This window comes from Fusarium flagelliforme (genome assembly GCF_020744385.1).
Source record: "Fusarium flagelliforme strain FIESC 12 MPI-CAGE-AA-0113 chromosome Unknown B0J16scaffold_2, whole genome shotgun sequence".
NCBI classification, from domain to species: Eukaryota; Fungi; Ascomycota; class Sordariomycetes; order Hypocreales; family Nectriaceae; genus Fusarium; species Fusarium flagelliforme.
In genome coordinates, this window is record NW_025763504.1 from 3,133,945 (window position 1) to 3,161,613 (window position 27,669).

The following is a 27,669-nucleotide window of genomic DNA, read 5'->3' on the forward strand; positions in this document are numbered from 1 at the left end:
GGGCTTTATTTACAATTGTATGTTAACATTGCTTTACTCTAGCAGGCTCAATAGCAAACAGCGCAGGTCCTAAATATTTAGTCCTCGCCCATGAGTTCCTTATACATGTAGGAAGAGGTCAATGATCGTTAGAAGGTTGATGTTCAATCGCATTATTAATGCGTTCGTCCGTTCGGCCTCCGATGTAAGACGGACGAATCCTTCCACACTCACCACCCCACTTAGCCTCAGGAATTCGTCCGTTCTTTGTCCGCATTTCGTCCGTCTCTTCAACAACACCCTCCAACGCCCTTCACAACTCCTTTCCGCAACCCTCACCATCTCTTGGATTTCTTCTTCGGCCGAAAGCACCCCGTGAAAATGACCGAACAATCATCCAAACGCCGGAAGGTGCGGAAAGGCACGCGCAGCTGCTGGGAATGTCCGTACACTCTCCGTCATCTTGCTTCTACCATCACTAACACCGAGAAGGTCGTCGTCGCAAGATAAAGTGTCAATTCACAAATGAAGATGATCCTATATGCGTCGGTTGTACACAGCGCGAGACGAACTGCGTTTCGCAGGAATATGTCCCTGCGCCATCTGCGGCGCCGCAGGACAAGCGTCTCGCGCAACGTCTCGGGCGATTGGAGCAGTTGATGGAGAAGTTAGTAGACAATGGATCCGAACGAAGAGAACAGGCTTCGATACCGTCGCCTTCAGAATCCGAAGGACCGACTTCGACCTTAACGCAGTTCACGCAGCATACCGTCGATGTGTTTGAGCCTTCGGTGGCAGACAATGCAGCGCAGATGGCTCTTAGTCACAACGAGAATGCTAGCCCGGCTATAATAACGAGACAGAAAGCGAGGTATCCTTCTCGTTCTGCGAAAGCTGCTAATGTGTCGGCTCAACTTCATGCTCTTTTCCCGCCGCAGCAGATTCTGTATGCTATATCGCAGCAAAGTCCTGGTGCACGCTTCGTCCTCAATTCGTTTTACTCCCAGCAGGATCAGATTGACGGGAAACCTGAACCCCTATCAGCCCTGGCACAGATTCCGCCGATTACTAGTCACCCTGCTGTCCTGTCAAGACGTCTCCTTCAACTGGCCGTATGTCTACAGCAAATGCCGACCTTCTTCGATGGAAGTGCACTGGGTCTAAGTAAATCGCCCCGCGAAACGATGGAAGAGTGGGTTGCTGTCACGGGAAGGCTTGTTACTTCCGACGACGACTTCGTCGGGTGCTTAGAAGGTCTGGAGTCTCTTATTCTACACAGCTTCTACCAGAGCGATGCAGGCCATCTGAGAAAAGCATGGTTAACATGCCGTCGGGCTCTCAACATGGCTCAATTGATGGGTATCGACCGCAAGAACGCAAAGCCAATTCGTTCAGCCGATCCTGCACTGAATGAGAAACATCGTCCTTCACCACCGGTAATCTGGTTTCGCATTAACTGCAACGACCGCTACCTCTCCCTCATTCTCGGCCTCTCCATCGGCTCTAAAGACAACTGGTTCGCCGAAGACGAGGCTCTCATTTCCGACGCACCAGCCGACAAACTCGGCAAAATGTATGCCGTGATAGCTGGCAAGATCGCCGACCGAAACGAGTTACAAGGGAGCGAGGCATATGTCCTAACGCAGTCTATTGATCTGGATCTCGAGAAGTCGTACACTCAAATGGATGACATGTGGTGGAAAGTTCCTGACATGGCTATATGCTGCGGATCATCCGACGCCTCAGGTGATGGAATGAGTGCAATAAAACTCCAAGTGCGACACTACACACTTCTTCTCATGCTCCATCTGCCATACCTTCTCCGCGATCGCGGTCAAAGACGGTACGAGTACAACCGTTCCACATGCATGCAAGCCAGTCGCGACATCCTCACCCGCTTCCTCGGGTACCGCGGCTGCTTCACGACAGCTGTATCAGGTCGGCACGTCGATTACTCAGCGCTCGTAGCAGCAATGACTCTCCTCCTAGGCTATCTCGGCTGGCGCTGGCCCAGCTGCGAGACAGAAAAAGAACACGATAGAGACTTGGCAGAACGAACGATGGAAAAGATGCAAGAGATGGGATCATTGAATAACGACACCCTCTGTCTTGAAGCCGCCGAGACAATTCGACAGCTGTTGCCAATTGTTCAACGACAGCCAGGCACAACCGGAGAAACCATGCATCTCCACGTACCTTTCCTAGGAACGGTGAACATCAACCAAGGGCCAACACCTCCAGAATCTACAACCAGCTTAATGCCGTCCAACAGCACCACACCAAGTGGTGGGGACTCGACCATGTCACAGTTCCCACTTTCCTTTAACTCCCCCTCGTTCGCGCAGGACAGCTCCGAGTTACCCACCACATGTCCCTTTGAAGGCTCGCCTGATGTGGTGGACTTCAATTGGCCGTGCTTCACGGCTGATCCAGAGGATTGGGCTCTACAAGGTGTTGACACAACGTACTGGAATATGCTCAATAATAATATTGTGGGATAAAAAAGTGTACTGAGCAACCTTATGTCTGATATAGTATTTATACCCAAAATAACCGATAACCGTACCCAATAAAACACCTAACGAATGCATGTATGTATAAAAGAAAAAGAACAAAGGGACTGGGCTTGTCTAGCCAGGGGTATCTCCATCAGGTTTAATCCTCCCTTATCGAACGCCACAAATGAGATGTATATCGTATCCATGTACCGAGTGTAGGTATTTACTCTTCCAAGCCTTCCACCAAGGCGTCATGGTCAACAGCGACAGTGGTAACCTGAGCTGGTGCGCCCTTTCGCTTGTGCGCCGCCCAGTACTGGTGAAAGCCAGGAATGGCACCAGGCTGGTTGATACCAGGCGAGCGACTAAGACTCTTATCTTTGGTCTTTTCAGCAGGCTTGAGGTGTGCGTTTTCGCTTGTTGTTGAGGCCCACGGTCTCCAGCCAACCCACTTTCCTATTCCTCCTGCAGAGTTGTCTGAAGGAGCGGGCGATGCGGATCTGTTCGATCCAGGCCTGGTTTGTGGATTTGAAACGTTTCGGCCGGTGGGTAGAACAGCGAACGAGTCTCGCAGCGCGACGGAGCTTCGCTTAGATTCATCTCTGGCGAGTGTGGGCCGGGCTGTTACACCCGTAACGATAGCTTCAGCGCCACCGAGGGGTCGGAGGGTGAGTTGGCTTGGTCGGGCTTTGAGGGTGTGGATGTCGAGGCCGCCGCTAAGAGACATGATGGACTCGTGCGATAGAGCCCGGTGGATTCTTGGGCGTGGCATGTAGTCATCTCTGTTGTCTTCTGAACTTTCGACAACGGAGCTCTCGTCAATTGATGGTGTGTTTCCAAGAAGGTCTGGGGTATCGATTCGAGAAATGCCTTCTACGCCCTCATCCTCGTCCTCCTCGTGAATTACATCATCGTTGAATTGACGTGGCGGTGTACCAGGGTCAAGCTGGAGAGAAGGTGCTTGGAGACTGAAAGCTGAAATGTCAGACGGTCCTTTACGGTGAGTCCGCCATGCGGGCGACATAGCATCGAAGCTAGTAGCCGGTGATGTTGGGTAATCGCTGTCGCCAAAAGCAGAGTCGAATACAGAATTTCGCTGATTGGACTGAGGTGAACTTGGGACTGACGACGTAAATTCGGAGGGTTGCTCTGAAAGCATGGACCATCTTTGCTTGGGCACCGAGATGATAGAGTTGGTCTCTTTGGTGTTGACGGAAGCAATAGGCAAGGCAGGACCCAAACTCCAGCGAGCGGAGGATCTAGGTGTCGATGTGCCGGAACTTGACGAGGGCGAGAAGATGCTCGAGTTGAGACTTGCTCGTTTTCTTCTGGTCTTGGCCTTATCGGTCTTGGGCGTGACGTGATAGTGGTGGTGAATGTGAAGTTCTTGAGAGTATCGAGGCGTAGGCGGTGGCTCATAAGCCTCGAGTTCGTCCTTCAGTGTCGAATTCCTTGTTTCGACAGGTTGGTGATCGAGAAGCTGTTCTCGCAGGGATTGTATCTCGTCGTTGGAGTTGAGAAGCATCTCCCGCAGCTCAGCCATACCCAACTGCAGGTTGGCGTTGTCTTGGAGAAGATCCCTGACGAAGTGGTTCACAACGGGATTGCCTGGCTTCGGTTCCTGGAGTGTCTTAGATGCAGCTGCACCCTTGAGACGACCTGCAGCTGTGTTCAACTGCTGCTCAACTTTACGTTGACGCTCCATTCGTCCCATGACCTCGGCATGTCGTTCACGCTCCTCACGGGCCTCTTCTTCCATCCTCTCCAACTGGTCCTGCATGTCCATAATACCACGCTGCGCCTCCTTGCAACGCTGAGCATGCGACCGAGCATCCTCCTTGGTCGACCTCAATTCGTGGTATAGGTCATCTTGTTCCAGTTCGAGAAGATGAATATGTCGTTCCGCATCTTCGGCTCGTAGGACGGCAGACTCGAGTCTTCGGACAGCCTGCTGCGACGATAGCAAGCTCGCTTCAAGAGATTTGATCTTGGTATCGGATTCGGAGACGCTGTTGTTCATCAACTCCAGCTGGTCGAGCAGGTTCCTGTTTTCTTCGATTTTCAGGGCATTCTCGGCCTCAAGTTCCTGCTTCGCCATCTCCAGTTGCTCTATCCTGGACGAAAGACTGAGACGATCTCTCTCTGCATCGGCCATATATGCTTCATGGCGAGCGAGCAGGGCCTAGGGAGACAAGTCAGCAACTGTATGGGGCATATTGACGTGTCTAGCGGGGACTGGCATGCAGGACACGCGGGTGTTTAGGCGGTGGGAGGAAAAAACGACAGTGACATGCATATTAAAAAAATCTGTAGGAGGAATGCTCCGAAATTTGTTTCTCTCCTTCAACTTACCTGACCAAGTTGGGCAGCAGTATGAACATCCTTCTCGACTGTCTCTAGAATGGAGCAGTTTTTCTTCAGAAGCGCGCAGTCAATTCGTCCACAGCAGCAGGTCATCTCAGAGAGCACCGGCTCCTGACCGAGATCCGGCCTCTCCATGATGTAGCTGGGGCGAAAGAAAAATCGGAGATGGAGAGGCCTTTAAAGAAGGGGGTTGGTGTTTATTGTACAGATACAGATGATAGGATGCGAAAGGTAACGAGATCGGCGGAAGAGAGAGTGAGATCGGTCGGCAACATGATAATTAGGTCGATTGCAAGGAGAGACAGGGACACGAGAAGCGAGAGAGGTAAGATTTAGAGCATGATTTGGTCGTCAAGGAGAAAAAATCCACAGAGAAGAGAAACGACGTTCTCGTCGCTGGTCTTGATGGGAACGGCTGGTGTTTACTCGACCTGGACCTGAACAAAGAGGGTCTTTGTTATGGCTCTGGGGAACTATAACTGGCTGCTGATAATGATTGATTGGTATGAGGGTCCCGCGCGAGTCTAAATTGGTACGGTAGGTGTGGAGTTCTGTTCCTGACTTAGTGTGATCGCCGAAAATGATGTTTTCTCGATAACAGTAAACAAAGGTTTATTCCGTCGAAGAATAAGGATACTTTGTAGTGAGGCAGTGAATGTCTAGTGAATGTACGTCAGAGCATAAACAAGGCAGATGAGGCCTGAGAGTAGGCCATTCCCAACCACTCGAACTAGATGAACCGCTGTACGCAGGCCATGTGATCCAACAATCACTGGCTGCGAACACCCGCAAAATAAGGCGTGACACGAACCAGGGCATTTAGCGAGCAATCCCAGGCACTCATCAGGGGCACAGTCACTCTCTCGAGTTAGCGTGCAGACATTTTGCAGGGAAGACGTGTTGAACGCCAACAATTGTCTTCATTTCCTTTGTAGCGTTTGATTGGATCGTGGAACAAGGTTGTCACACTTTTCCTTTGGCTGCCGCTTTGGCCCATTTAATCCCGCTTTTGGGTTGGGGAAGCTAAGATGACGACAGCCTTAGCGTTGAGACGTTGCCCACGTGATCTAAAGCGTGACTTGAGAATTACAGTACTGTAGCATTACGAGCAAGGTCTAGGGTAATGTTTTTACGAGTTAGAGAAACTCTAAACTCCATGAACTAACGGGAATTGTCGTTGATTCATCATCTTTTCTATTCACCGCCTGATATCGCTTATTTCGGCAGTTAATAGTGGCATCATGTTGCTTAACAATTAATTCCAAGCGGTGTTTACCGTTTTTGCTTACTTTTTTGCTGAAGAAAACTGTTGTAACGCAGCTTCTTTGTATGAAACGGTCGGCTCTCAATATCGGCATGTCGTCATACAAACTCACCACATCGAGAGCTTCGACCAGTCAGATTCGTCTCATTGTCATCCCCCACATTATGGATCGCAACCGCATGGATGATTCGGGGCTTCTATAGGTGGTGATGCTTGCATTGGGACTGTTGCAGTTGCGCCCATGATCCGTTCTTTCACTTTCGGCTCTCCCACTGTTTCTCCCCAATCATCCCACCTCTCTTCTCCCCAAGCTTCCTCTCCCAGCTACTATAAGACGAACTTATGCGTCCTCTCCTTTCCCCTAGAATACTCCAAAGCTTTCGTACAGCTCGGATACAGACTCCTCTTCCTCTAGCAAAGTCCTTTTCCACATACAGAGCAATGTCGCAAGAATATAAGCTCAAGGGCCTTTCGTCCCTTTCTCTTTCTCCAGGCTCTAAGCAGGAGGTTGAGGTTGAGGGTATTGAGAATGGCAAGGTTCTGCTTGTCAACACTGGTGGCACAACACAGGCTTTGGGATCCAAATGTACTCATTACGGCGCACCTCTCGCAAAGGGTGTTTTGACCAACGATGGTCGCATCACATGTCCCTGGCACGGAGGTATGTAGTGTTCCCTGCGGATCTCTGCCTAGTATCGTGGGCGCATAGTTCCGATACAAGGATTGAGATCTAGATCAATCTAGAACGTTGCTGATCAATCTTCTAGCCTGTTTTAATGCAAAGACCGGCGATATCGAAGATGCCCCCGCCCTCGACCATCTCCCCGTATTCCAGGTCGCCGAACGAGACGGTGCCGTGTACGTCACCGGCGAAGAGAGCGCCATCAAGTCCTCCAAGCGACAGCCTAATCTTTCATGCAAGGGATTCGGAGCCCTACAGGAGGACCAAGTTGTCATTGTCGGTGGTGGTTCGGGCACACTGGGTGTCGTCGAGAGCCTCCGCGAGGATGGCTGGAAGGGTGGCATCACCGTCGTCTCGAACGAAGGCTATTACCCCATCGACCGAACGAAGCTGAGCAAGGCTCTCATGACCGACCTCGACAAGTTGACCTGGCGAAACAAGGACTTCTACGAAGGCGGCTCCATCAAGTTCGTCACTGGTTCAGTCAACAATGTCGACTTCAACGGCCGTTTCGTTACAACCGAGGAGGGTGAGAAGATCTCTTACACCAAGCTGGTTCTCGCAACTGGTGGTACCCCCAGGCGATTGCCCCTCGACGGATTCAAGAACCTTGACAACATCTTCACTCTTCGCAGTGTCCACGACACAAGAAAGATTGTTGAGCAGATCGGTGACAAGGGCAAGAAGATTGTTGTCATCGGATCTTCCTTCATCGGAATGGAGTGTGCGGTTGCTACTGCCAGTGATAATGATGTGACTGTCGTCGGAATGGAGGATGTTCCTCTTCAGAGGGTTCTTGGCGAGAAGGTCGGCGCAGGTCTTCAAAAGGCACTTGAGGGCAAGGGAGTCAAGTTTTACATGGGAGCGAGTGTCGACAAGGCCGAGCCCTCCTCATCCGACTCTTCCAAGGTTGGTACCGTGTGCCTCAAGGATGGTACTAAGCTGGAGGCCGATTTGGTCGTTCTTGGAGTGGGTGTGTCCCCCGCGACCCAGTATCTCCAGAACAACAGCAACATCACACTCGAAAAGGACGGATCTATCAAAGTCAATGACGACTACTCTGTCAGTGGCCTCCAGGATGTGTACGCTATTGGCGATATTGCAACCTTCCCTTACCATGGACCTGGAGGTGAAGGTAAGCCTGTCCGAATTGAGCACTGGAACGTTGCTCAAAAGGCGGGTCGCATTGCTGCCCGTCACATCATAAGCCCTGGTGAAAAGACTGAGCACTTTATTCCCATCTTCTGGTCAGCTTTGGGAGCACAGCTGCGATACTGCGGTAACACGATGGCTTCTGGGTGGGACGACCTGGTCCTAGACGGTAGCCCAGAAGAGAACCAATTCGTGGCGTACTACTGCAAGGGCGAAACGGTCGTGGCCATGGCCAGCATGGGCAGGGATCCTGCTATGGCCCAGAGTGCCGAATTGATGCGGGTAAACAAGATGCCCACCAAGACGGAGCTCCAAGAGGGGATCAGCGTTGTTTGAGCATTAAATCCAGATGACGGGAAATGATAAGCAAATGACTAGCATAAAATTTATTTAATAAATTGAGTTAATAATATCGTTCACATATATGGCATCTTGATGCGTTTATGACAATCTGCTGTAGAAATTGAAGCTCCCCGCTCCGAGCTCATGCGGAGACAAAAAAACTTGGCGGCGGGAACCATTAAACCGGACGCGACTATGATGAAGCTATGAACTCTCAGATCGAGATGACAGCTTACAGGATAGGAAATGTTTTAGCGGCAATAGACCTTAGTTCAGAAGATAAAGCCGATTATCCACTTGACACTCAACGTTTCTTCTCAATCACATAAAATCCCCGTGTTTTGGTCTTCGATCTATGACGTCGAGAGCAAGGATCGTCATGGGTGCATCAATGCCTGTCACGACCTCTACAGTAAAGCACCGTGCAGTTACATATGTTTCCTATCATATTTACTCCACAGAAAGCCATTTCAGTCATGCTGACGAGCCGCCGATGACGGGTGGAAGTCTGCGAAATGAAGTCATGTAGAGAGACGTCCAACGTGGTTAAATACCACGAGAGGGACGCCCATCAAGGTGTCGTTTTGTTGCTATACGAATAAGCTATTTTTTACGATAATATCTTATTAAATATGACTACCCAAGCTGCTTATCAGGCCGAAAAGATCATCGGCCATAGCGATAATGCCATCACGGCGCAGGATGTTACCTCGTACCATGAGACAGGCGACAAGAGCCAGACTATGAAGGCTTTGGCTTGGATGGGCAAGAATAAGGTCCAGATGGGTATGTTTCACTCCTTCACATAACTATGTTGCTGTATACTGACTGGTGTAGTCGACGTTCCTAAGCCCAAGGTCATCGAAGATCGAGATGTCATCCTCAAAGTAACAGGCAGCACAGTCTGCGGCTCAGACCTGCATCTCCTTCACGGCACAGTCATCCAGCTCAGCGAAGGCGACATCTTGGGTCACGAGTTCTGCGGTGTCGTCGACCAAATCGGCGCTGGAGTCACCGGTATTGAAGTCGGCAAGCGATACGTCGCTTCATTCCAGATTGCTTGTGGTGATTGCTTCTTCTGCAAGCAGAAGCTTTCATCGCAGTGTGAGAAGACTAACTCCAACGTTACTGAGCGTGCTATGTATGGTGGCCGTACGGCGGGTATGTTTGGCTACTCGCATTTCACTGGTGGATTTGCTGGTGGTCAGGCCGAGTACGTGCGCGTACCACTTGGTGATGTGAACTTGTTGGAGATTCCCGATGGTGTTCCTGACGAGAAGGGTAAGTTTGTTCTCTACCTTATGCTTAGCTTGTACTGACTTCCTCAGCTCTCTACCTCTCCGATGTCCTCGCCACATCTTACAACGCCGTCAAGGACACAGCTGTGTACCCCGATGACTCAGTCGCCATCTTCGGCGCAGGCCCCATTGGTCAAATGGCCGGTATTTTCGCTATTAAAGAAGGTGCCAGCAAGATCATCTTCGTCGACACAGAACCTCGTCTGTCGTTCGTTCGCGACAGATGGCCCGAGCCTCACAAGGGCAAACTCGAGCTAGTCGACTACAAGACTCTCTCCCACGGTGTGACCAACAAGCCCACCGTGGTGAGCCGCCTCAAGGAACTCACCGGTAATCGTGGTCCTGACTGCGCTATCGAGTGTGCTGCCGGCGAGTATCCCAAGGGCTGGATGCACTGGCTCGAGATGGCTGTCGGCGCCGAAACCGATACTAGCGAGATCATCAACGAGATGATCGAGGGTGTTCGCAACTTCGGACGCTGTGGTGTTACTGGTGTATACGTTGGCTACACAAACCACTTCAACATCGGATCCCTCATGGAGCGCGGTATTCGACTTATCGGCAACGGACAAGCACCCGTGCACAAGTACTGGAAGGAGCTTCTCGAGATGATCCAGAAGGGAGAGCTTGATCCCGGTCAGATGGTGTCCCACCGAGTCCGACTTGAGGATCTGGATAAGGTTTACTACAAGTTTGAGAAGCGCGAGGATTCGATGCAGAAGGTCTTTGTTGAGACCAAGTTCTCGTTCCCCAAAGACCCCAGCTCGCCTAGCCTTACCACTTATTAAGTGGATGTTTTATGATGAGAGATACCAGTAGTTGAGATTATGAAGTAATGAAGAGAACATTATGAATGCATTGTCTTTGTCCATTGATCCTATCGTAATGATGAATGCTTGTTCTCAAAGGATCTGTCTGCAGAGACACTGAACGGTGGGGGGATCTACTATTAAATGGTTCCTCTTTATTGCTATCTTTCCTTGTTGTAAAACCCGTTGAACAAGTTGCGCTTCCGCTGTAGACTCGAGCTTTCCCGCCCCGCGATTCACTCAGACGTGAGCGAGGGTTAAAATTGCAGTACGGATCAGATCCGACGTGAGGACTTGCATATTGCGGGGGTTAGGAACACTTGGGTTGGAGTTACAATTGCAGTGAAAGTTTCCATGCAGCCGTGTCCACCGATTCTCTACTAATCCTACCCCTGGTCACTTCTCCAGCTGTATGTCAATCTATGGAAGGTGAAACCATCAGAACAAGATCGTTGTCGGGTGTTTTGTTCATCTGTTCAGTCAATCGGTTTGCCGCAGAAACAAACAGTCATGTCATGGCTGATGGTACTTAACTGATACGAAGCACCATGAACAAAACATCCGGGCGAGTATGGGCAAAGCCGGGCGCGCTTCTGAGAGTGATACAGAGCAGTGCTAACCATGATGAGCCGACTTCGGGAAGACGAGCATGGCTTCTTGAAAAGGAACGTTTGTGTAAGCTTAATTTGAACATACCTCCATACTACCAAGGTACATATCATAAGAGCCATCATGCGTCGCGCCGCATGATTGCAGGCAAAACTGGGAGAGGTATGCATGCTTGGAAGATGCTGGAAAGGTGCTGGCACACAATCCTTTCGGAGCACAATTCTACTATTTAATAGCCACCTGCATCGTAATACACCCTAATACATCATTTATGTAGCCACCTCAAGTCTATCATGTCAAAGATTCTGTATCTTGCAATTGAATGCACGTGGAATCAAGTCTCACCGGGCAATCTAGAAATCGGTGCCGGGTTTTGAAGACCCTTAATTTAGTGCTTACTATCAGCGGCTTCCAGTGGGCCTGGACCTAAAAAACACCAAACCCGGTCTCAACGCTGTATTTGTCAGCTCTTCCTGTCGCATCCCAAATCTCATCTTCAATCCTATGATCGCGCAGTCAGAGTTGTATTCAGATGCTGAGTCTTCCGAATTATTCTGATATCTATCTTTACTGTATCTGAAGGCGATAAGAATGACTGCAAACGTGACGACTCCAGAAGAGACAGACTCCGCATCCTCTAGCCGTCGCAAGGGTGAGTCAATAAGAACGAGAGTAGCATGATCTCAGTTAACAATGGATAACAGCTTGCGACTTGTGCTTTACGAAAAAGATCAAATGCGACATGCTAAAACCAGATTGTTCAAACTGTATCCTTTATAATACAAGTTGTCGCACCAGCGTCATCAGGCGCAAGACCAGCTCAGCGAGAGGTAGGATAGCTAAACAGCAACAAGAGTGAGTCGCCAATCGTCAACCGCTTCTTTAAACTAACAGTCATAAGCAACCGACAGGAAGGTCTTGAAGAGCGATTGAAGCGCATAGAGGAACATCTTGAGCATGTTCTCCGAACCGCAAGGGACGCCCAAGCTGCCAAACCAGCATACTCACCGGAAAGCCACTCCAGTACTGGCGATTCAGCAGAGTATATCCCCAACCAAGGCGGAATTGACCAAGATCTAGCAAAACTGGGAGTATACTCTTGGAAATTCGACCCAGTTCGCCCATCTGTCTACGAAGGTTCCCCTCCAAACACCTTTGACCTTCCACCTCTCGAAGAAATCCTCCCTATAATAAACCACTACTTCTCCACCTTCAACACAGTAATTCCTCTCTTTCAACAACCCTCATTTCTCAAACTCGTCACAAATTGGTACAATAACCCGGCATCTCGGGACCGAGCAACATGGGCTGCCATCCAGACTGTCCTCGCAATTGGGCATCGCACACCACAGCTTTCACTCACAGATTCCCAAGCTGTACATATTGAGAAGGCGGACCAGTGTCTACGGAATGTGCAGAGCGTGGTATCGGAGCTTGTTACGCGGGAGGAGGATCTTCTAGGTGTGCAAGTACTATTGGGCATTGTGATGCTGTTCCAGAATAGTAGAGATCCGAAGCCTGCGGGCGTGCTTATCGGGACGGCTTTAAGATTAGCGCATCGGTTAAAATTGCATTCGCAGGAGGCCATGGTGTGTTTTCCTGCTGCAGAAGCGGAGCATCGGTCGAGGGTGTTTTGGATTGCTTATGTTCTCGATAAGGTATATCTTTCGATGAGCTGTCGTGAAGTCGACTAACGGATGTAGGATATTGGGCTGAGAGGAAATACGCCTTCGTGCCAGAATGACGACGATATCGATATCGCTTTGCCGACGATGACGCCGGCTGATAGCGCTGGATTGATATGGACGCAGAATGGGCAAGTGCACTTCAACTATCACCGACGACGTGTGGAATTGGCCTATATTGAGGGTAAAGTGTACGACCTACTACACTCCAACCGCGCCAGCAGAATAACGCCCCAAGAACGCAAACGACGAGTAGCCCATCTCCAAACCATGCTTGATCAATGGTACGAGCGTATCCCAAAGGCTTTCCACATCGAGTACGTCGTTGCGACCGTGGGACCAAGCCAGCTTGTGCAGATGACCAAGATGCACCACGCTTTCCTATTAACTGAGGTCATGATTCACGGGATATACAGTTATAACAAAGATTGGCAAAAGAGGATTAGTTCACTTGGCAAAGAGGCGATACCTGGGAGTGATCAGCTTGGTGGGAACAAAGAACAAGCACCTTTGCCGGAGGGATGGAACCAGTGTGTCGACGTGAGCAGAGGATGCATGAAGTTATTCCAAGAAGCAACTCCGACAGAATGTCTAGTCTGGTAAGTCATCCCCGAGACTTCCTCTGGAGACGTTACTGACCCTCGCAGGCAATGCAGCTACTCCCACTTCTCAGCACTAATAGTCCTCCTCGCCAACATGATCCTACATCCAGGTCACGAATCTATCCACGTCGACCAACACATCTCCATAAAAGCGCTCGATCTATTCGACAAACTCCTCAAGATCATTGATGACGAAGCATTCAGGGTCTTGCGTTCTGTCGTTGGGGAACTGAGTCAGCGCGCTCAGGAGGCCGTGGCTGCGCATAGACAGGAACTCAGGAGTTTGGGAAAGGATATTTATGAGTCGATTGATGTTGAAGAGACGACTGTGCCGGAGCTGGACTTTCTACCGACGGGCGATAGATTTGAGAGTATGGGAGGACCGTTTGAGGGGTTAGAGTCGGGAGTCGAGTTTGATGTTTTGGGATTTGGAGGGATGGAGTTTGGGGAAGCGGTTGAGGTTAGTGATTCTTGGTTTCTGCCTGGATGATAGAGATGAGAAACGGCATTAGCGATAATAGACGATTGTATCGAGGACATGTGAGAGGATGCTTACTTAGACACTGCCCAGACCTTGTGAACCTTGGCTGCGAGCAAGACCACGACTTTCACCTAGGATGTAACAAGGTGGGATTTAGTGTACCACTATGGCCTCTAACGACCTGAAATCCTCAGGTATCTGTTTCGCTTTACCAACACTTGCAGTGTAGGGTGTGTCGGAGTCATTTAGTCAAGGAGAAGACAGTGTAGACATTCGGGTAGGGAGGAAAGATGGGAGTGACGAATTGTACTATCATTACCACAACGACAGCTTACTTTCTTCCTCCACTTTCTACCTAAAGAACCTGACGCCGCTGGAGCGTTACCAGCTTCTCATTTTCTTCCCACAGCACTTTTTCCCGCAATGCGACTATGAGCTATTGAAGGATACAAGGGCTTTCAGGTTGTAACTGGAGCATAGGCCCCGTCTGGCAGTAAAGACGATTAAATTTGAACAATGGGTTCTTTTGAACAAAGTTTTGGACCTTTGTTATAATACTGACTGTCCTACACATTCTTTGTCACTGCACAGCACATTTGTACAAAGGACTCTACTGCTTCTATGCCCCACGCATCCAAAATTCCAGCTTCAATGCAGACCATCAGTCAAGAACTGTTCCAAACTCTCAAAGCCTTCTACACCGGGAAGCCAAGGTGAAATTGATCCGTGTCGTTGGCACGTAACAGGTGCCGCCAACTGAATGGCAGTGTCCTTACTGTCTGTTGCGGTGTTTCTAGATACACTTGCTCTTGTATACCGTTTTATTCATCCTCCCGTTCGCGAGATGCCAATAGCCCAAATTATTGAGGAAAATGTAGGAGAGCCAAAACGACTGACGACTTCATGACATCGACGCCTGCCTAAACAAAGCAAAACCCAGCGTCTATTCAAGCCAAGTATGTGCTATACATAGCCAGATAACCTTTTTGATAACCAGAAAGGCATTCTCGGCAAAGGCCGAATTTAGGTGAACAATTTACTGTTGATACTGAACAATAGGCAGCCGTTTGTTGCAGATTCTTTGACACAATGTGCTCAGGACATTTTGTCTGTTTGTCTTATCCGAACAATACCATTTCTTTATTCGTCCCTGTGAAGACTATTGAAGTTACTGAACAGGCACACAGCAATGTACTCCCAATTCTATCAGGATGTCCTGGAGAAGGAAAAGTACAAAGGTGATCACGATCGCCTTCTTGATACATCGAATTCGACATATCATATCACATCTACAAGCCAGTATTAGCCTATCCATTCAATCAACAGGTCACAACTTCAAAATGGCTGCAGCAGTTCCACAACTTAGACCGCTACCAAATATTGAAGGCCCGAAACTCGCCCCTTTCGTGCAGGATATCAATAATCACAACTTCGAAATACGCAAATTCCTTGGTACAGGATGCCACTCCGCTGTTTTACTAGTTGCCATCGATGGTATAGAGTATGCCGTCAAATTTGTAAGTATCATCACACATCTATGTGTCAGTTATTGACGCCTTCTAGTTCAAACCAGAATGGACTCACGACCCTCACTTCAATATGGGTCCGCTGAAAGAGGAATACACCATAGATGGTTCCATCGAGGAAGACGCCGACCCCCCTCAGCCCCCAGCCGTCATGGACAATCTACGTGGACAGGCAACATCGTTCAACGCAGAATGTCGAGTCTACGGCCGTTTGAAAGAACTCGGAAAAGAAAAACTGGCTGTCAAAGCCCACGGCTACATAAAAGTGTTTATCACACCAGAGTTCCAAGAACAATGGGAATCGGCAGTCGCAGAAAAGTACCGCGATAATGCATTCTGGGCAAATGAGTACCGCACCGCAGCTAAAGTCTTGGATATTGAGGACAACCCCAACCAGCCTGTTTACGCAATTGTGAAAGATTATATCGAGGATCATCGAAATACTCGTGACGAACCTACTGAACAAAGGGAGATGAAACAGCGACAGATAAAGCACATTCCACAAATGCTGAGAAACTTGCATCAGTTACATAAATGCGATATTGTAGTCCGCGACCTCAAAGAGCAGCAATACTTCGAAGGCCAAATCACGGATTTCAGCCACGCGTGGACCGTCCCGCACATCACGGCCCCAGGACACGGTCTCCGACCTGTCTGGGCTTGGAAAAGCATGGCAGCCTGGGATCTGCGATGTTTCCAAGTATTCATCATCAACCATTGGAACTGGAGAGCGTCGATGCACCGCCCTGTTCTAAGGCCCACGAGGAGCGTAGCCTGGCGCAACGGCGAAAACCAGTATAATCTTAGGTCCAGAAGGGAGGAACATTTTGGACCACATCTTCCGCTGTGCAAGTATGATAATGTGGCGCATTATGACATGAAGTGTGATCCGCCGTTTGACTCGTCCGAGTTTAACTGGAGAGGGTTGGAGCAGACGAAGCGTGAAAAGGGGATTGTTACGGGGAGAGTCAAGAAGAGAACTGGGAGAACTGGTCCAAGGAGAAGAAGGGGGCGACGAGCAGCTCAGGCTAATGCTGATCAAACGGATGGTGGTCAAGCGGATGGTGATCAAGCCGGTGGTGGTCAAGTCGATGCTGGTCAAGCCGATGCAGAAGAAGCTGATCCAGGCGATGTGTTGATGTAGGATCAGTTAATGCTCCAGCTGGTCCAGCTCCTGCTAGGCCCTAGAGATTTGTTTGATATTGTTTCTTACTTATAAGCATAACGATGGTGTTTGATTGCATAGCGAAAAGTTGTATAGAATATTGACTCAGGTTATACCATTATAGATACTTGGAATTTCGAATGTACATGTTAGACTTTACGATTACACTGAACTTGCTATATAACCATTGCGAGTACTCCCTACTCCCGCTGATCCAACAAAAACCTAAACAGCCCTCTCTGCAACGCGCAAACCGCTGCACCACCATGATCCTCCCCCTCAAACTCCCACATCCGGACATCCCTCAAGTTCTTCGATTTCTCCATTCTACCCACCAATTCCATAGCATTGTCTTTCATCTTCCTCTCCAAAGCTCCTTTTTGTTTCTTTTCGAACTTTTCATCAGACTCGCCAGGTAGCTTTATCAGCTTCTGCTCTGCACTGCCAAAAGTGACTAACAAACGAGGAGGTCGACCTGTGGGAGGTTCGCGAGCGCGGAAAGCTGGTTCTTGGTTCTGGACTATGCTTTTGTTGTTGAACCAGATCGATGGACTTGCTACTATGTATGTATCAAAGGAACCTGGCTTTGTGAACAAAGCGTTAAGCGTGAATAGACCGCCGTAGGAATGACCAAACAAAGCGCTTGGTCCCTTAACGTTGGGGAAGAGAGTATCCTCGATGAACGGCCGGATGTCTTGTTGAATAATATCCAGAAAGTCCGATGCCTCGCCAAAAGGACCAGGAGAAGGTTTGCCATCAGGACCAGGTGGGGCATCGTAAGTACCATCTTTAGCCTCAGGTGTAAGATCACCGTTTCTTCGTTTGTCGAATACGCATGTTTTGTTGGGATAGCCGATTGCGACGAGGATGACGTTGGTCTTGTGTGTGAGTTCAAGACGGCGAGCTATGTCGGTTGCTGTGAAGAAGTAGGCATTTCCATCGACGATGTATCTGCGGTCTATCAGTAAGATGAGGCGGGGAGATGGCGGGTAGATTGATCTTACACGGTTGACACAACAGAAGTATCATCTTTTGGTGGTTCGCGCTCGATCCAGGATAGAGGCCATGAAACCTGGATGAGATAGGCGCCTCTTCTTGTTGGGAAAGTAAATTGGCATGAGTTATGTGCGTTAGCCTTTTCGAGGGTGGGTTGCACTAGAGTCATGTTGGCGTGAGATATGTTGGTTGTGAGGTAGGTAAATGGGATGATGATGGAGTTGAGATGAATGGTGCGGCTGATGATCTGATAAGATTAGATGGGGCAGTTAGCGCTACTTGGGCCGATCATCGGCGCATTTGAATGGCGCCTAATTGAGACTTTGAGGATTAGAGATAAATAGAAAGTCTACAATCCATTCGCATTGTGCAATTGTTCTCTATAGCTCATATGCTGATAATATTGCTGGGCATCACAAGATGATGAAGAAACATGTGTCTAGACTGCGAGTGGGAATAACCTCAAAACCCCGACTTCAGTAGCGGGGTCTTCTACCTCGGCTTTGCGACACCGCTATCTCAACGATAAAAGCCACAAACCAAGAAATGATCTGATCAATTGTGTTTATTTTATTTTACTATCTATTTAAATAACGTTCTTCAGATCCTGCTTCGCCCTAAATCGTCTCAAATTATCCGCAATAAGTGCCTCCGCTCCTTGAGGTCGTCCACCCGCAGCGTGCGGCGAAACAATAACATTAGGCGCCTTCCAAATACTGCTTCCCTCAGGCAAAGGCTCCGTCTCAAACACATCCAGCGCCGCACCGCCAATCTCTCCCTTCTCAAGCGCAGCAACAAGCGCATCCTCATCCACAGATGTACCACGTCCGACATTGACGACCCACGCGTGCTTGGGGAGCTGCTTGAGACGCTCGGCGTTGAGCACGTGGCGTGTAGAGTCAGAGCCGGGAAGGATCATGACCAGAGCGTCGGTCTCGGGGAGGAGAGTGTCGAGGTCGGACTCGGTGTAGACTTGGATGCCATTGCGGACGCCGGCTTGACGGGCGATGCCCCGCACTTCGGAGCCGAGACCGATGAGTTGAGGGGTGAGGCTCTTTGCGATGTTACCGAAACCCCAGATCAAGACGCGCGCATCACGGAGTGTTCTGAATGAGTCCTTGGGTCTATCGGGCTGAGGACCGCCAAGGTGGCCTGGCCATTTGCCCTGGAGCTGGTAATCGCGCATTTCGTAGAAGCGTCGTGCCGCATTGAGCAGCAGACCCAGCGCATGCTCTGCGACGGTGTGATCGTGCAGACCAGAACCGGTGGTAATTTTAATTTTTGAGGCGTCAAAGCCAGCGTTCAAGACGTCGTTGGGACCGGCAGCGAGGGACTGGATCCATTGAAGCTTTGTGAGGCGCTTTGCGGCGTCCTTGAGGTTATCGGCTGTGTTTGTCCAAGTGACGAGGATCTCGGCGTCGGTGTGTTCCTCTGGGATAGGCTTGGTGACGTCGTAGGAGTGGAGGTCGACGGTGAAGCCCTCGAGGCTTTGGATGTCGAGTTTGAGGGATGTTGGGTAGAGCAGCTTCATTTTGGCGACAGTGAATAATTGAGACAGATTGTGTTGAATTGAAGAGAGACTGGAGCTTGGCTGAGCTGTATATGTACCTCATGGAAAGATGAGCGCATGATGGGGAATATGATGACATCGGAAAGAAGACCGTTGATCGAAATTGACCAATCATTGGTAGCAGAATTGGAGAGGGGCCGAGGCCGGAGAACCCCGCCGTGGGGGAAGAGGGGCTTTGGGGGTTATGAAGAGAAATTGAGGGTGAGGATTGGTCAACCTGTTCATGAGAACCCCAAATCCCGCGGGGGACAGACCTTTAGCTAAAGTTTATCATAAAGATCATTAAAGGAAACTGCTCACAAGACCTGTCAAGGTATCTCATTTCAACAGAATACGATTTGTTGTGAACAGTACTCTGCATCAAACAATGGGATTATGAGGATGTCCAAACAAGGGATGTTGCTCAATTTCATCTCATAAATATTGCATTCAAAGAAAATGCTTCAGATCTCTCTATATACCCTAGATTATTCATCAGGATCGAAACTTTTGGTGATTCATTGCACAGCTTGAACTGTGCACTTCATGATATTCATGCTCTTTTCACGGCTGGGCTTGTTAAGATTCCACTGACGACATCGGCAACAAGCGGCGTCGTATCAAAGTATTAGTCACTTAGATAGCTGGTATATAAGTCGGACCAACAGTCTCAAGCTTGTACGTGTTCAATCATTCCTATCAACTCTAAATATGTAATAGTTTGTAGAACTTCATCTTGGGCAGTGAGGGCTTTTAAGCTACCCTGTACCTATTGTCCAACATTCCAGCAACTCCAATGGCAGCCCTGCTCACGTGTGATTTAGCTATCAACAATATGTCCTGACCATTGACAAGTATTGTGTAAAGTTGATACAGATGCTGATAAGGAAGTGAGCAGATCCTGCAGTTACCGTGGACTTAGATCTTACCTTCTTCTACGGCTGGACATTGTTTCAGTTCTACTAATGGCAAACTATCAAGAACTCCATTAATTCGGATCTTCTGTTACAATGACCCAGTAGCATGGGATGACAGAGGGATCCAGACACCAATGCACGATTGGCGAACACTACATCAAGGCACGTGTAACATCGAAGCAAAGAATAATCCAGAACAATCCCACCATGCTGCGTAGCCATTGCCACAGAGGCAACCAAGTTACCCGAACAAATCAAAACGACAAACACGTGCATCTCATACAAACCAGGCGCAGGTAAAACTCTTCACCATCGCACCTTTCTGGTTATGGTTACCCACGGCACTCTGTCATCTTACCTCAAACGCCACCTGAGATCAGCAAAGGCCAAGACGGAGGTATTTCTAGAACAGAGATCGAGCGACGACTACTGCCCCCCGTAGAACTGCGAGCTGAACAGAGGAATCAGGTTGATTGAAGCTACAAAGCTTGGTATCTTGGCAAGGTAGGAACGTGCCAGCAGGGAGAGCTCGCGTGTGGTCTCACTCAAACTGGTAGGATGCGGGAGGTTGTGGTAGCTGGCTTGGCAGTTGGCTTGGCAGAAAGATCTGAGAAATCGAGGAATGAGAGGGTTAAAACTGTGATTCTCTGTAAGGAGTTGTCGTTAATAGTAAGTTTTGATGGCTGATTTGTCTTTACTGTATTTGATGAGAATTTCGCCACGTTACTCTAAACCCAGGTTTCCCCAGATTCACTCTCAACTCAGGAAATAGAAAGGAAAAAAAGAAGAAACGTTCTGTCTTGGACATGTTATTCTATTAAGCATTCTCCGATAAAGTCCCCTGCTTGGTCGGTCTTGGCATTGCTTGTTATCAAACCACCATCTCCACGTGTGTAGATCTAGTCTCTGATTGGCCACAACTGAGCCTCCCTTTCAACGACATCCGTTGATGCACGTGGGTAACAAGATTGGCCCATAGCTCATCCCTATTACTTGGGCACTCATTTTGAGCTATCATGATTGGCTTGCTTATTTAGGAAGGACTGGAATAAGTCGGGCGACCTGGCTCGGATATAGACATCTGCAGGTAATCAACGATGTTTGTGCCCGGTTCTACTGTAGCTTAATTGTACCTTAATTGAAGGGCGTAATGATGTAAAGGTCTTGAAAAAGCAGTGCTATACTAAACTTTGCTATATGAATCACATAGATTTGATAGCTTCAGAATAGCATCTGAATTCTCATTCATAGCGACCCCCAAAGTCCCATCTCACATGCCAAACCCATCTAATTCCTATCACCCAACGAACATCAAGAACACAAGCACGACCACAACCCCCAGTTATCGCCAAGACTGGCCACTCTCACCAACACAACGTCTAGATGAACTGCCAAGTCTCGCCATCGTTTACACCATCCCTTGTCATGCGACTCTCCTGTAGCTTATTGGCCGCACTCCCGATCAAATCCGGTCACCGAGGACATGCGTCTTTTAGCTCAAGAAGCCTAATTTTAAGCTTGTTTGCCAAGCCTTTCCCTGATATAAGGATCCAGGGCCTTGCTCTCTGGAAATGCTGTTTGGGCTTCTGTGCATCGACAGCTTCTTTCTCTTCCCTCTCTCTTTTAGGAAGTAAAACAAGTCCGAATTTCGGCTAGTCTTTCATCATGGTGCTTCACCAATATGATTACATCTTTGCCCTCGGCACAATCTTTTCTTTCCTCGATGCCTGGAACATCGGTACATCCCCCAATACCCCTCCATCCTTCCAAACTAACACATCCAGGTGCCAACGATGTCGCCAACTCTTGGGCTACTTCGGTCTCATCCCGATCCATCACTTACCTTCAAGCCATGACCCTGGGATCAATCCTCGAATTCGCTGGCTCTGTCGGTGTCGGCGCCCGAGTCGCTGATACCATCCGTACCAAGGTCGTCGATATTGACCAGTTCGAGTCCGACCCTGCTCTTCTCATGCTCGGCATGATGTGCGCCATTGCTGCCTCCTCGATCTATCTCACCTTCGCCACCCGCATCGGTCTTCCTGTCTCAACTACACACTCCATCATGGGCGGTGTTATCGGTATGGGTGTTGCGCTTGTTGGCGCTGATGGTATTCACTGGGCTGAGTTTGACAAGGGAATCAGCAGTGGTGTCGTCTCTGTCTTCCTCGCTTGGATTATCGCTCCCGGTCTGGCTGGTGCCTTTGGTGCTATTATCTTCCTCATCACCAAGTATGGTGTTATGCTGCGAAGCAAGCCTGTCTGGAAGGGTCTCTTCCTTACACCCCTCTACTTCGGTATCACTGCTTCCCTGCTTACTATGCTTATCGTCTGGAAGGGTGGTAGTATCAAGATTGAGTTTACCGATGCTGAGACTGCTGGTATGATCATTGGTGTCGGTGCTGCCTGGGCTCTTATCATTGCCATCTTCCTTTGCCCTTGGCTCTACCGCGTTGTCATCTGTGACGACTGGCAGCTTCGCTGGTGGCACATCTTCATGGGTCCCCTCCTTCTCAAGCGTCCCGATCCTCCTGCTCAACCTGAGGGTGCTGAGGGCGGTATCAAGGATTTCTACGAGGGTCATCTCACCAGAGAGGAGCTCAACGAGCTCCGCCGTGCCGGTCGTGATGGTAGCGATGAATTCGTCCGTGCCCAAGACGCCGACTCTTCTGAGGGTGGTAAGGAGGTCAACACTGAAAACAAGGCTTCTTCTTCTGAAGGACCTGCCGACGTCTCCGAAGCCGTCGAGGCCAAGCCCCGTCGCAGCCTGATCGGTGAGAAGCCTGAGGGTCGTCTTATGAGCGGCCCTGTTCTTTTCTGGTACCTCAAGAAGGTTTTCCTCTCTGGTGTTGACCAGGACATCCTGGCTATGCAAAAGAAGAAGTCCATCCTTACTGGCGATCTTGACGAAATCCACGCCAATGTTCCTCACTACGATAACCGCACCGAGTACCTGTACACCTTTATGCAAGTCATGACTGCTTGTACTGCTTCGTTCACTCACGGCGCCAATGATGTCGCCAATGCTATTGGTCCTTATGCCACTATCTACCAGATTTGGAGAACTGGTACTCTTGATGGAAGCAAGTCTGCGGTCCCTGTCTGGATTCTGTAAGTACAAAAGCCTCGCTTGAATGGATGTCTGCTAACTCTTGATAGTTGCTTTGGTGGTGCTGGTATTGCTCTTGGTATCTGGACTTACGGATACAACATTATGCGCAACCTTGGTAACCGTCTGACTCTTCACTCTCCCTCTCGAGGTTTCAGTATGGAACTGGGTGCCGCTGTCACCATTATTCTCGCCACCCGTCTTAGTAAGTTTTCACCTACACCCCGTTCACTATACGACCATAACTAACAAACCTTCAGAGCTCCCTGTGTCCACCACTCAGTGCATCACAGGTGCCACCGTCGGCGTCGGTCTCTGCTCTGGTACGTGGCGCTCTATCAACTGGCGCATGGTCGCTTGGATCTACTCGGGCTGGATCATCACACTTCCTGTCGCTGGCCTTATCTCTGGCTGTATCTGTGGTATCATTATCAACGCTCCTCGCTGGGGTTACGATGGTTAAGCCATCACTCTCACTCTTTGGGTATACACTCTCACTTTATGTACACATGGGCTGGTCAACCCCAACACGGCTACTGAACCTTGATCTTGATGTCTTGAAAGTATCACAGTCAAGATGTTCGAACTATATATCTTAATTTTACATGTCAAAAGTTGTCACACAAAAGGGTTTATTTTACTGAATGAGAAGATACAATCTAAAGATGTCAACGAGAAAGTAAGTCAGAATGCTGCTATCCTATCTTTCTAGGTCAATGTCCAGCCTGGCTACCATCTCTTGGTGTACGATAATCGTATGAAGGAACTGTGGTTTGTGCGGTCGGGTCAAAGGGAAGGAGACAGGCCAAGGAAGCAAGTAATGCATTTTGTGGTGTGTCAAGAACCTTATATCAGGACACTGCAAAAAGAGCTCTCGTGCAACCAACGGAGTCATGGTGCTTCAAATATGTAACTTCGTGGAAGGGAAACCTTAACTGTAATTATCCCCAAGGGAGGTCGCGACCTTATTGGAGAAAACCTTGATATTTATTTAATACCACTTCCCTCCCACTCTATCCTGTTCCCAATCACTAGTTCATCTTTCATGTTTCATGTTTTGCAAGATGCCCTGCGACAACATTCTTAACTTGCCCGAGGAACTCTTCCTTGCCATCGTCCATCGCCTCAACGAAGAGCAGTACGGTGAGTGGGACTTCAAAGTAAGAGACCTCAAGGTTCTTCGAGCTACCTGCAAGGTGTTCAACCGTATCGCGTCTCCTTACCTTTATCCGGTACTCTACCTATCCTGCCACCAGCCAGATCTCGATGTTTTCAGACTTGTCGCCAATAACCCTCTCCTAATTGGCGGCGTGCGTCAACTCATCATCGATGACACTACCATTCCGGCTTCCGTCACTGATTGGGCTGCCTACAAGGACGCTGTTGCTCTGCTCGCATACAACAAACGAGGCCTTTATCCGGAAGGGGCTTGCGGGCGCTATGAAGATCGAGGCGACTTGTCTGGCTTGTACAGATGTTTCTCTGCTATGACAATAAAGAAAGATTACTGGGAGCTGTTTAACAGTATTGCCAAGGGGCACCACGAGAACCGACTGGCCCATGCTGATATCAACGCCTTGAAAGAGGCGCTGCCTCGGCTTACGTCTCTCCACACCCTTGTTGTTTCTAATCGTACCGTCTATGACGAAGATATCCTTGTTGTCGAAAGCCCGGTCACTAAGATGTGGAGGCGCGTTGCACCATCTATTGGAGGCCTTTTGTGGGAGGGAAAAGTTCCTTTGGCTCCGAGATGCGATTGGGGGCCCTATGACATAGAAACGGAGGAAGAATGGTGTAAGGTCACTTCCTTAGACTGGCTAGACGACAGACTCTTCACAAAAGAGTCACCAGTTAAGCCTGATCCAGCTCAGCAGGAAAGATCGGGCAGTCCAGAAAGTGTAAGTTTCCTGGAGGATCTTGGGAAGAACTTCAACTGACAAATACTAGTGGCATGGCATAGTAGACGCAGCGAACCACTTCCACAACAACTACAGGGCTATGTATCGCGCGAATCGTGTCGGCCAAGATCCCTCGATCCTCTCGAGGGAGGCTCGGGCGATCCAGATCGCACTACTCGTCCTCGAAGACCCAAAACTGAGCTCCCAAATCCGGTCATTCAGGGTGGACGCATCTGAGGATATCGTTGATGATACCTACGACCCAGGCCTTAGTATAGGTCTCTTTAACAGTCTATCCTCGTTCGGCGCGCGTCTTACACGCGCATTCACTACAACCAACATCACGAGCTTGCAGCTTATATTGAGCAACTATAAGAACACAGAAAAAGGTAGAGCGGTCATGGGTGAGGGACGAGTGACGCAACTCCTTGCGTCGGTGCCACAGCTAGAGCACCTCCACTTTGAGCCTCACTCTATGGCTACAGTGGGTGCGCTTCCAGACATGACATACCCTCGTCTTCGCACCGTGTTCTTCCGCTGCGGTGAAGTGGACCCGAAGAAGCTCATCAACTTCTTTCGTCGTCACGGATCTACGCTTGAATACGTGAATATCCGGTACTGTAACATCCTGCCCAGCTCTGAACAAACTTTGGGCGACGTGGCAGATCAGTTGAATTGTGAAGGCATTATGCCTCTCGCAGATGGCATTATGTATGACGTGATCGTTGCGGACACCATACTAAGTTGTGGCAAAATGGGCGACGTGTTGGAGCCTATGTATTATGACAGGAGCGATATCAGCTCGGAAGATGTTGAATACTGGTCCATAAAGAAAGGGGTCATCAAAGAAGCTGACCCTTATGGGAGTTTGGAGAGGAAGCGAAGACAGAAAGAACATTCTAACAGCTCTTGACAAAAGACTAGCCATCGAGACGAGCAAGCCATCAGGATGTCAGAAGGATTGACCGCCGAGAACACGATAGACGAAATAACTTGGTTGCCTTTTGCGAGTTTGGATTAATACTTAGGCTACTTTATTTTGACACTCTAAGCCTTAGAGGACAATTCTTCTGTTACCCACCTGCAAGATCAGACCTGCTTCAGATTATAGGTTCGCCAACCAAGATTAAAAAACCTATGATTAGAATAGAAAAACTGACAATTTATCCAATTTGAACGATTGATCTGTTTCTTAAAGTGAAGCGTTTGTTCAAAGTGAACTGATACGAATCCATGGATGTTTTGGTGTTGAAACTTGTTCCTTTGTTCCGATGCCTTGACAGTGACGAACAATTCAAGCATTCATTGTCAAACAGGTGAAAAATGTCATTGTTAAGCCACACGCAAAGTGAATTCTTTGTTGATAACTGTCATCCCCATGGACATGTCTAGATCGATTTTCTATATAGAGGCAGTCGGGCTCCTGCTTCATCTAGTTTTCTCACCACACACACACTCACACACTCACCACACAACAAACCATACCTAACCACAACAATAACAATCTCATCACAATCAATCACCACCTTTCATCACAACAAGAGAAAATCGCCAAAATGCCTTCTTTCTCTTCCGTCCTCAGCATCGCAGCGCTGACCGCTTCGTATGCCTCCGGCCATGTAATCATGGTCGAACCCCATCCCTTCAATCTCGATACTGAGCCTCTTTACCAAACTTGGCCTCTCAGCGCCGACCTTCCCTTCCCCTGCCAAGGCCGCACCCAGCACGCTGAAGAAGTCACCAAAGTCACAGCCGGAAAGACCCAGCTTGTCAAATTCTGGGGCAGCGCTGTCCACGGCGGTGGATCTTGCCAGTTCAGCGTCGCCTACGGAAAGGAAGCGCCTAAGGATCCTAGCAAGTGGCACACTATCTACAGCATCATCGGCGGCTGTCCTGCTGAAGCGGCGGGCAATATCCAAACCACCGGTAAAGATCCGCATGGTCGTGAAAATGGCCCTGAGTGTGGCAACGATACCGGCAAGGAGTGTACTAAGCAGTTTAACATTCCTATCCCTAAGGACATGCAGAATGGCCCTGCCATCTTTGCTTGGACCTGGTTCAACAAGATTGGCAACCGAGAGATGTACATGGTCTGCGCACCCATCGAAGTTGTCGGTGGAAAGGATGATAGTTCCTTTGTCGACACCCTCCCTCCTGTTTTCCGAGCAAACATCCCTGGCGAGTGCACAACTGGTGCTAGTGGAAGTGTAATCAACTTTCCTGAGCCTGGCGATTATGGAAAGGTCGTCGAGCAGGGAACACCTGGCAGTGAGGGAACTTGTGAGAAGGGCGTTGAGCCTAACTTCAAGGATGTTGGCGCTGTTCCTGCACCTGAGAACCCTTCGGCACCAGTTCAGCCTTCAGCACCTATCCAGCCTTCGGCTCCTGTCCAGCCTTCGGCTCCCGTTCAACCTTCGATTCTTGTTCAGCCTTCGGTTCCTGCTGTCCCTTCAGCCCCGTCTTCAGTCATGCCTCCCGCTCCCTCAAGCATGATCATGACTACCGTCAACGCACCCGTTCAACCTACCGGCGTTCCCGCTCCTTCTCAACCTGCGGCTCCAGCCGCCAGTGGAAAGCCTTCCTGGGCCGGCCCCGATTACCAGGCTTGTCCTGCTGATGTTCAATCCGGAATGCTGTACTGCTTCTCTGAGAGTACTTGGGGTATCTGCAACCAGGGTTGGGCTTATGTTTCTGCTGTTGCCCCCGGTACCAAGTGTCTTAATGGACTTATTTCTTAAATGACT

General features: G+C 49.3%; 12 protein-coding genes across 12 annotated transcripts; 8 read left to right on the forward strand and 4 right to left on the reverse strand.

Moving 5' to 3' along the window:
* Positions 1-360: 360 nt before the first annotated feature.
* Positions 361-2,480, forward strand: B0J16DRAFT_262550 (uncharacterized protein; the record flags this gene model as incomplete). The annotated part of the gene is made up of 2 exons (XM_046123308.1): positions 361-421; positions 472-2,480. The coding sequence occupies 2 exons, from the start codon at positions 361-363 to the stop codon at positions 2,478-2,480; spliced, it is 2,070 nt and encodes a 689-aa protein (XP_045986655.1).
* A 220-nt stretch (positions 2,481-2,700) lies between these two features.
* B0J16DRAFT_316433 (uncharacterized protein) lies at positions 2,701-4,976 on the reverse strand (the record flags this gene model as incomplete). The annotated part of the gene is made up of 2 exons (XM_046125311.1): positions 2,701-4,659; positions 4,830-4,976. The coding sequence occupies 2 exons, from the start codon at positions 4,974-4,976 to the stop codon at positions 2,701-2,703; spliced, it is 2,106 nt and encodes a 701-aa protein (XP_045986656.1).
* Positions 4,977-6,546: 1,570 nt separating this feature from the next.
* B0J16DRAFT_263536 (uncharacterized protein) lies at positions 6,547-8,275 on the forward strand (the record flags this gene model as incomplete). Its single annotated transcript, XM_046123331.1, has 2 exons — positions 6,547-6,766; positions 6,873-8,275. 2 exons carry the CDS (start codon positions 6,547-6,549, stop codon positions 8,273-8,275), a joined length of 1,623 nt encoding a protein of 540 aa, XP_045986657.1.
* Positions 8,276-8,842: 567 nt separating this feature from the next.
* Positions 8,843-10,403, forward strand: B0J16DRAFT_361157 (chaperonin 10-like protein). The gene is made up of 3 exons (XM_046129735.1): positions 8,843-9,067; positions 9,119-9,562; positions 9,610-10,403. Exons 1-3 carry the CDS (start codon positions 8,914-8,916, stop codon positions 10,365-10,367), a joined length of 1,356 nt encoding a protein of 451 aa, XP_045986658.1. The 5' UTR covers positions 8,843-8,913; the 3' UTR covers positions 10,368-10,403.
* Positions 10,404-11,277: 874 nt separating this feature from the next.
* On the forward strand, positions 11,278-14,107 carry B0J16DRAFT_333694 (fungal-specific transcription factor domain-containing protein). Its single transcript, XM_046126860.1, has 5 exons — positions 11,278-11,649; positions 11,702-11,852; positions 11,899-12,655; positions 12,701-13,281; positions 13,330-14,107. Exons 1-5 carry the CDS (start codon positions 11,589-11,591, stop codon positions 13,772-13,774), a joined length of 1,995 nt encoding a protein of 664 aa, XP_045986659.1. The 5' UTR covers positions 11,278-11,588; the 3' UTR covers positions 13,775-14,107.
* A 998-nt stretch (positions 14,108-15,105) lies between these two features.
* B0J16DRAFT_394716 (kinetochore Sim4 complex subunit FTA2-domain-containing protein) lies at positions 15,106-16,435 on the forward strand (the record flags this gene model as incomplete). Its single annotated transcript, XM_046132149.1, has 3 exons — positions 15,106-15,282; positions 15,329-16,232; positions 16,350-16,435. The coding sequence occupies 3 exons, from the start codon at positions 15,106-15,108 to the stop codon at positions 16,433-16,435; spliced, it is 1,167 nt and encodes a 388-aa protein (XP_045986660.1).
* A 113-nt stretch (positions 16,436-16,548) lies between these two features.
* On the reverse strand, positions 16,549-17,667 carry B0J16DRAFT_65776 (Alpha/Beta hydrolase protein). The gene is made up of 2 exons (XM_046134242.1): positions 17,461-17,667; positions 16,549-17,407 (listed from the first exon to the last, which is right to left on the reverse strand). The coding sequence occupies exons 1-2, from the start codon at positions 17,619-17,621 to the stop codon at positions 16,657-16,659; spliced, it is 912 nt and encodes a 303-aa protein (XP_045986661.1). The 5' UTR covers positions 17,622-17,667; the 3' UTR covers positions 16,549-16,656.
* Positions 17,668-18,008: 341 nt separating this feature from the next.
* On the reverse strand, positions 18,009-19,050 carry B0J16DRAFT_333696 (D-isomer specific 2-hydroxyacid dehydrogenase). Its single transcript, XM_046126861.1, has one exon. It carries the CDS (start codon positions 18,981-18,983, stop codon positions 18,039-18,041), a length of 945 nt encoding a protein of 314 aa, XP_045986662.1. The 5' UTR covers positions 18,984-19,050; the 3' UTR covers positions 18,009-18,038.
* A 626-nt stretch (positions 19,051-19,676) lies between these two features.
* Positions 19,677-20,681, reverse strand: B0J16DRAFT_333698 (uncharacterized protein). Its single transcript, XM_046126862.1, has one exon. The coding sequence runs from the start codon at positions 20,192-20,194 to the stop codon at positions 19,964-19,966; it is 231 nt and encodes a 76-aa protein (XP_045986663.1). The 5' UTR covers positions 20,195-20,681; the 3' UTR covers positions 19,677-19,963.
* Positions 20,682-21,472: 791 nt separating this feature from the next.
* B0J16DRAFT_65789 (phosphate transporter) lies at positions 21,473-23,609 on the forward strand. The gene is made up of 4 exons (XM_046134243.1): positions 21,473-21,656; positions 21,703-23,029; positions 23,078-23,232; positions 23,288-23,609. The coding sequence occupies exons 1-4, from the start codon at positions 21,584-21,586 to the stop codon at positions 23,488-23,490; spliced, it is 1,758 nt and encodes a 585-aa protein (XP_045986664.1). The 5' UTR covers positions 21,473-21,583; the 3' UTR covers positions 23,491-23,609.
* A 482-nt stretch (positions 23,610-24,091) lies between these two features.
* Positions 24,092-25,838, forward strand: B0J16DRAFT_380645 (uncharacterized protein; the record flags this gene model as incomplete). The annotated part of the gene is made up of 2 exons (XM_046131095.1): positions 24,092-24,925; positions 24,975-25,838. The coding sequence occupies 2 exons, from the start codon at positions 24,092-24,094 to the stop codon at positions 25,836-25,838; spliced, it is 1,698 nt and encodes a 565-aa protein (XP_045986665.1).
* A 643-nt stretch (positions 25,839-26,481) lies between these two features.
* B0J16DRAFT_394717 (uncharacterized protein) lies at positions 26,482-27,663 on the forward strand (the record flags this gene model as incomplete). Its single annotated transcript, XM_046132150.1, has 1 exon — positions 26,482-27,663. One exon carries the CDS (start codon positions 26,482-26,484, stop codon positions 27,661-27,663), a length of 1,182 nt encoding a protein of 393 aa, XP_045986666.1.
* Positions 27,664-27,669: the final 6 nt, after the last annotated feature.

Excerpts from the sequence above, each read along its gene's own strand:
- B0J16DRAFT_361157 (XM_046129735.1), top strand. The coding sequence starts at position 8,914 with ATGACTACCCAAGCTGCTTATCAGGCCGAAAAGATCATCGGCCATAGC. Across the intron at positions 9,068-9,118 it reads CAAGAATAAGGTCCAGATGG|TCGACGTTCCTAAGCCCAAG; the intron begins GTATGTTTCACT and ends TGACTGGTGTAG. Across the intron at positions 9,563-9,609 it reads TGGTGTTCCTGACGAGAAGG|CTCTCTACCTCTCCGATGTC; the intron begins GTAAGTTTGTTC and ends TGACTTCCTCAG.
- B0J16DRAFT_333694 (XM_046126860.1), top strand. The coding sequence starts at position 11,589 with ATGACTGCAAACGTGACGACTCCAGAAGAGACAGACTCCGCATCCTCT. Across the intron at positions 11,853-11,898 it reads ATAGCTAAACAGCAACAAGA|CAACCGACAGGAAGGTCTTG; the intron begins GTGAGTCGCCAA and ends AACAGTCATAAG. Across the intron at positions 13,282-13,329 it reads CCGACAGAATGTCTAGTCTG|GCAATGCAGCTACTCCCACT; the intron begins GTAAGTCATCCC and ends TGACCCTCGCAG.
- B0J16DRAFT_65776 (XM_046134242.1), bottom strand. The coding sequence starts at position 17,621 with ATGACTCTAGTGCAACCCACCCTCGAAAAGGCTAACGCACATAACTCA. Across the intron at positions 17,408-17,460 it reads ACTTCTGTTGTGTCAACCGT|ATACATCGTCGATGGAAATG; the intron begins GTAAGATCAATC and ends GATAGACCGCAG.
- B0J16DRAFT_333696 (XM_046126861.1), bottom strand. The coding sequence starts at position 18,983 with ATGAAGCTGCTCTACCCAACATCCCTCAAACTCGACATCCAAAGCCTC.
- B0J16DRAFT_333698 (XM_046126862.1), bottom strand. The coding sequence starts at position 20,194 with ATGCACGTGTTTGTCGTTTTGATTTGTTCGGGTAACTTGGTTGCCTCT.
- B0J16DRAFT_65789 (XM_046134243.1), top strand. The coding sequence starts at position 21,584 with ATGGTGCTTCACCAATATGATTACATCTTTGCCCTCGGCACAATCTTT. Across the intron at positions 21,657-21,702 it reads CCTCGATGCCTGGAACATCG|GTGCCAACGATGTCGCCAAC; the intron begins GTACATCCCCCA and ends TAACACATCCAG. Across the intron at positions 23,030-23,077 it reads GCGGTCCCTGTCTGGATTCT|TTGCTTTGGTGGTGCTGGTA; the intron begins GTAAGTACAAAA and ends AACTCTTGATAG.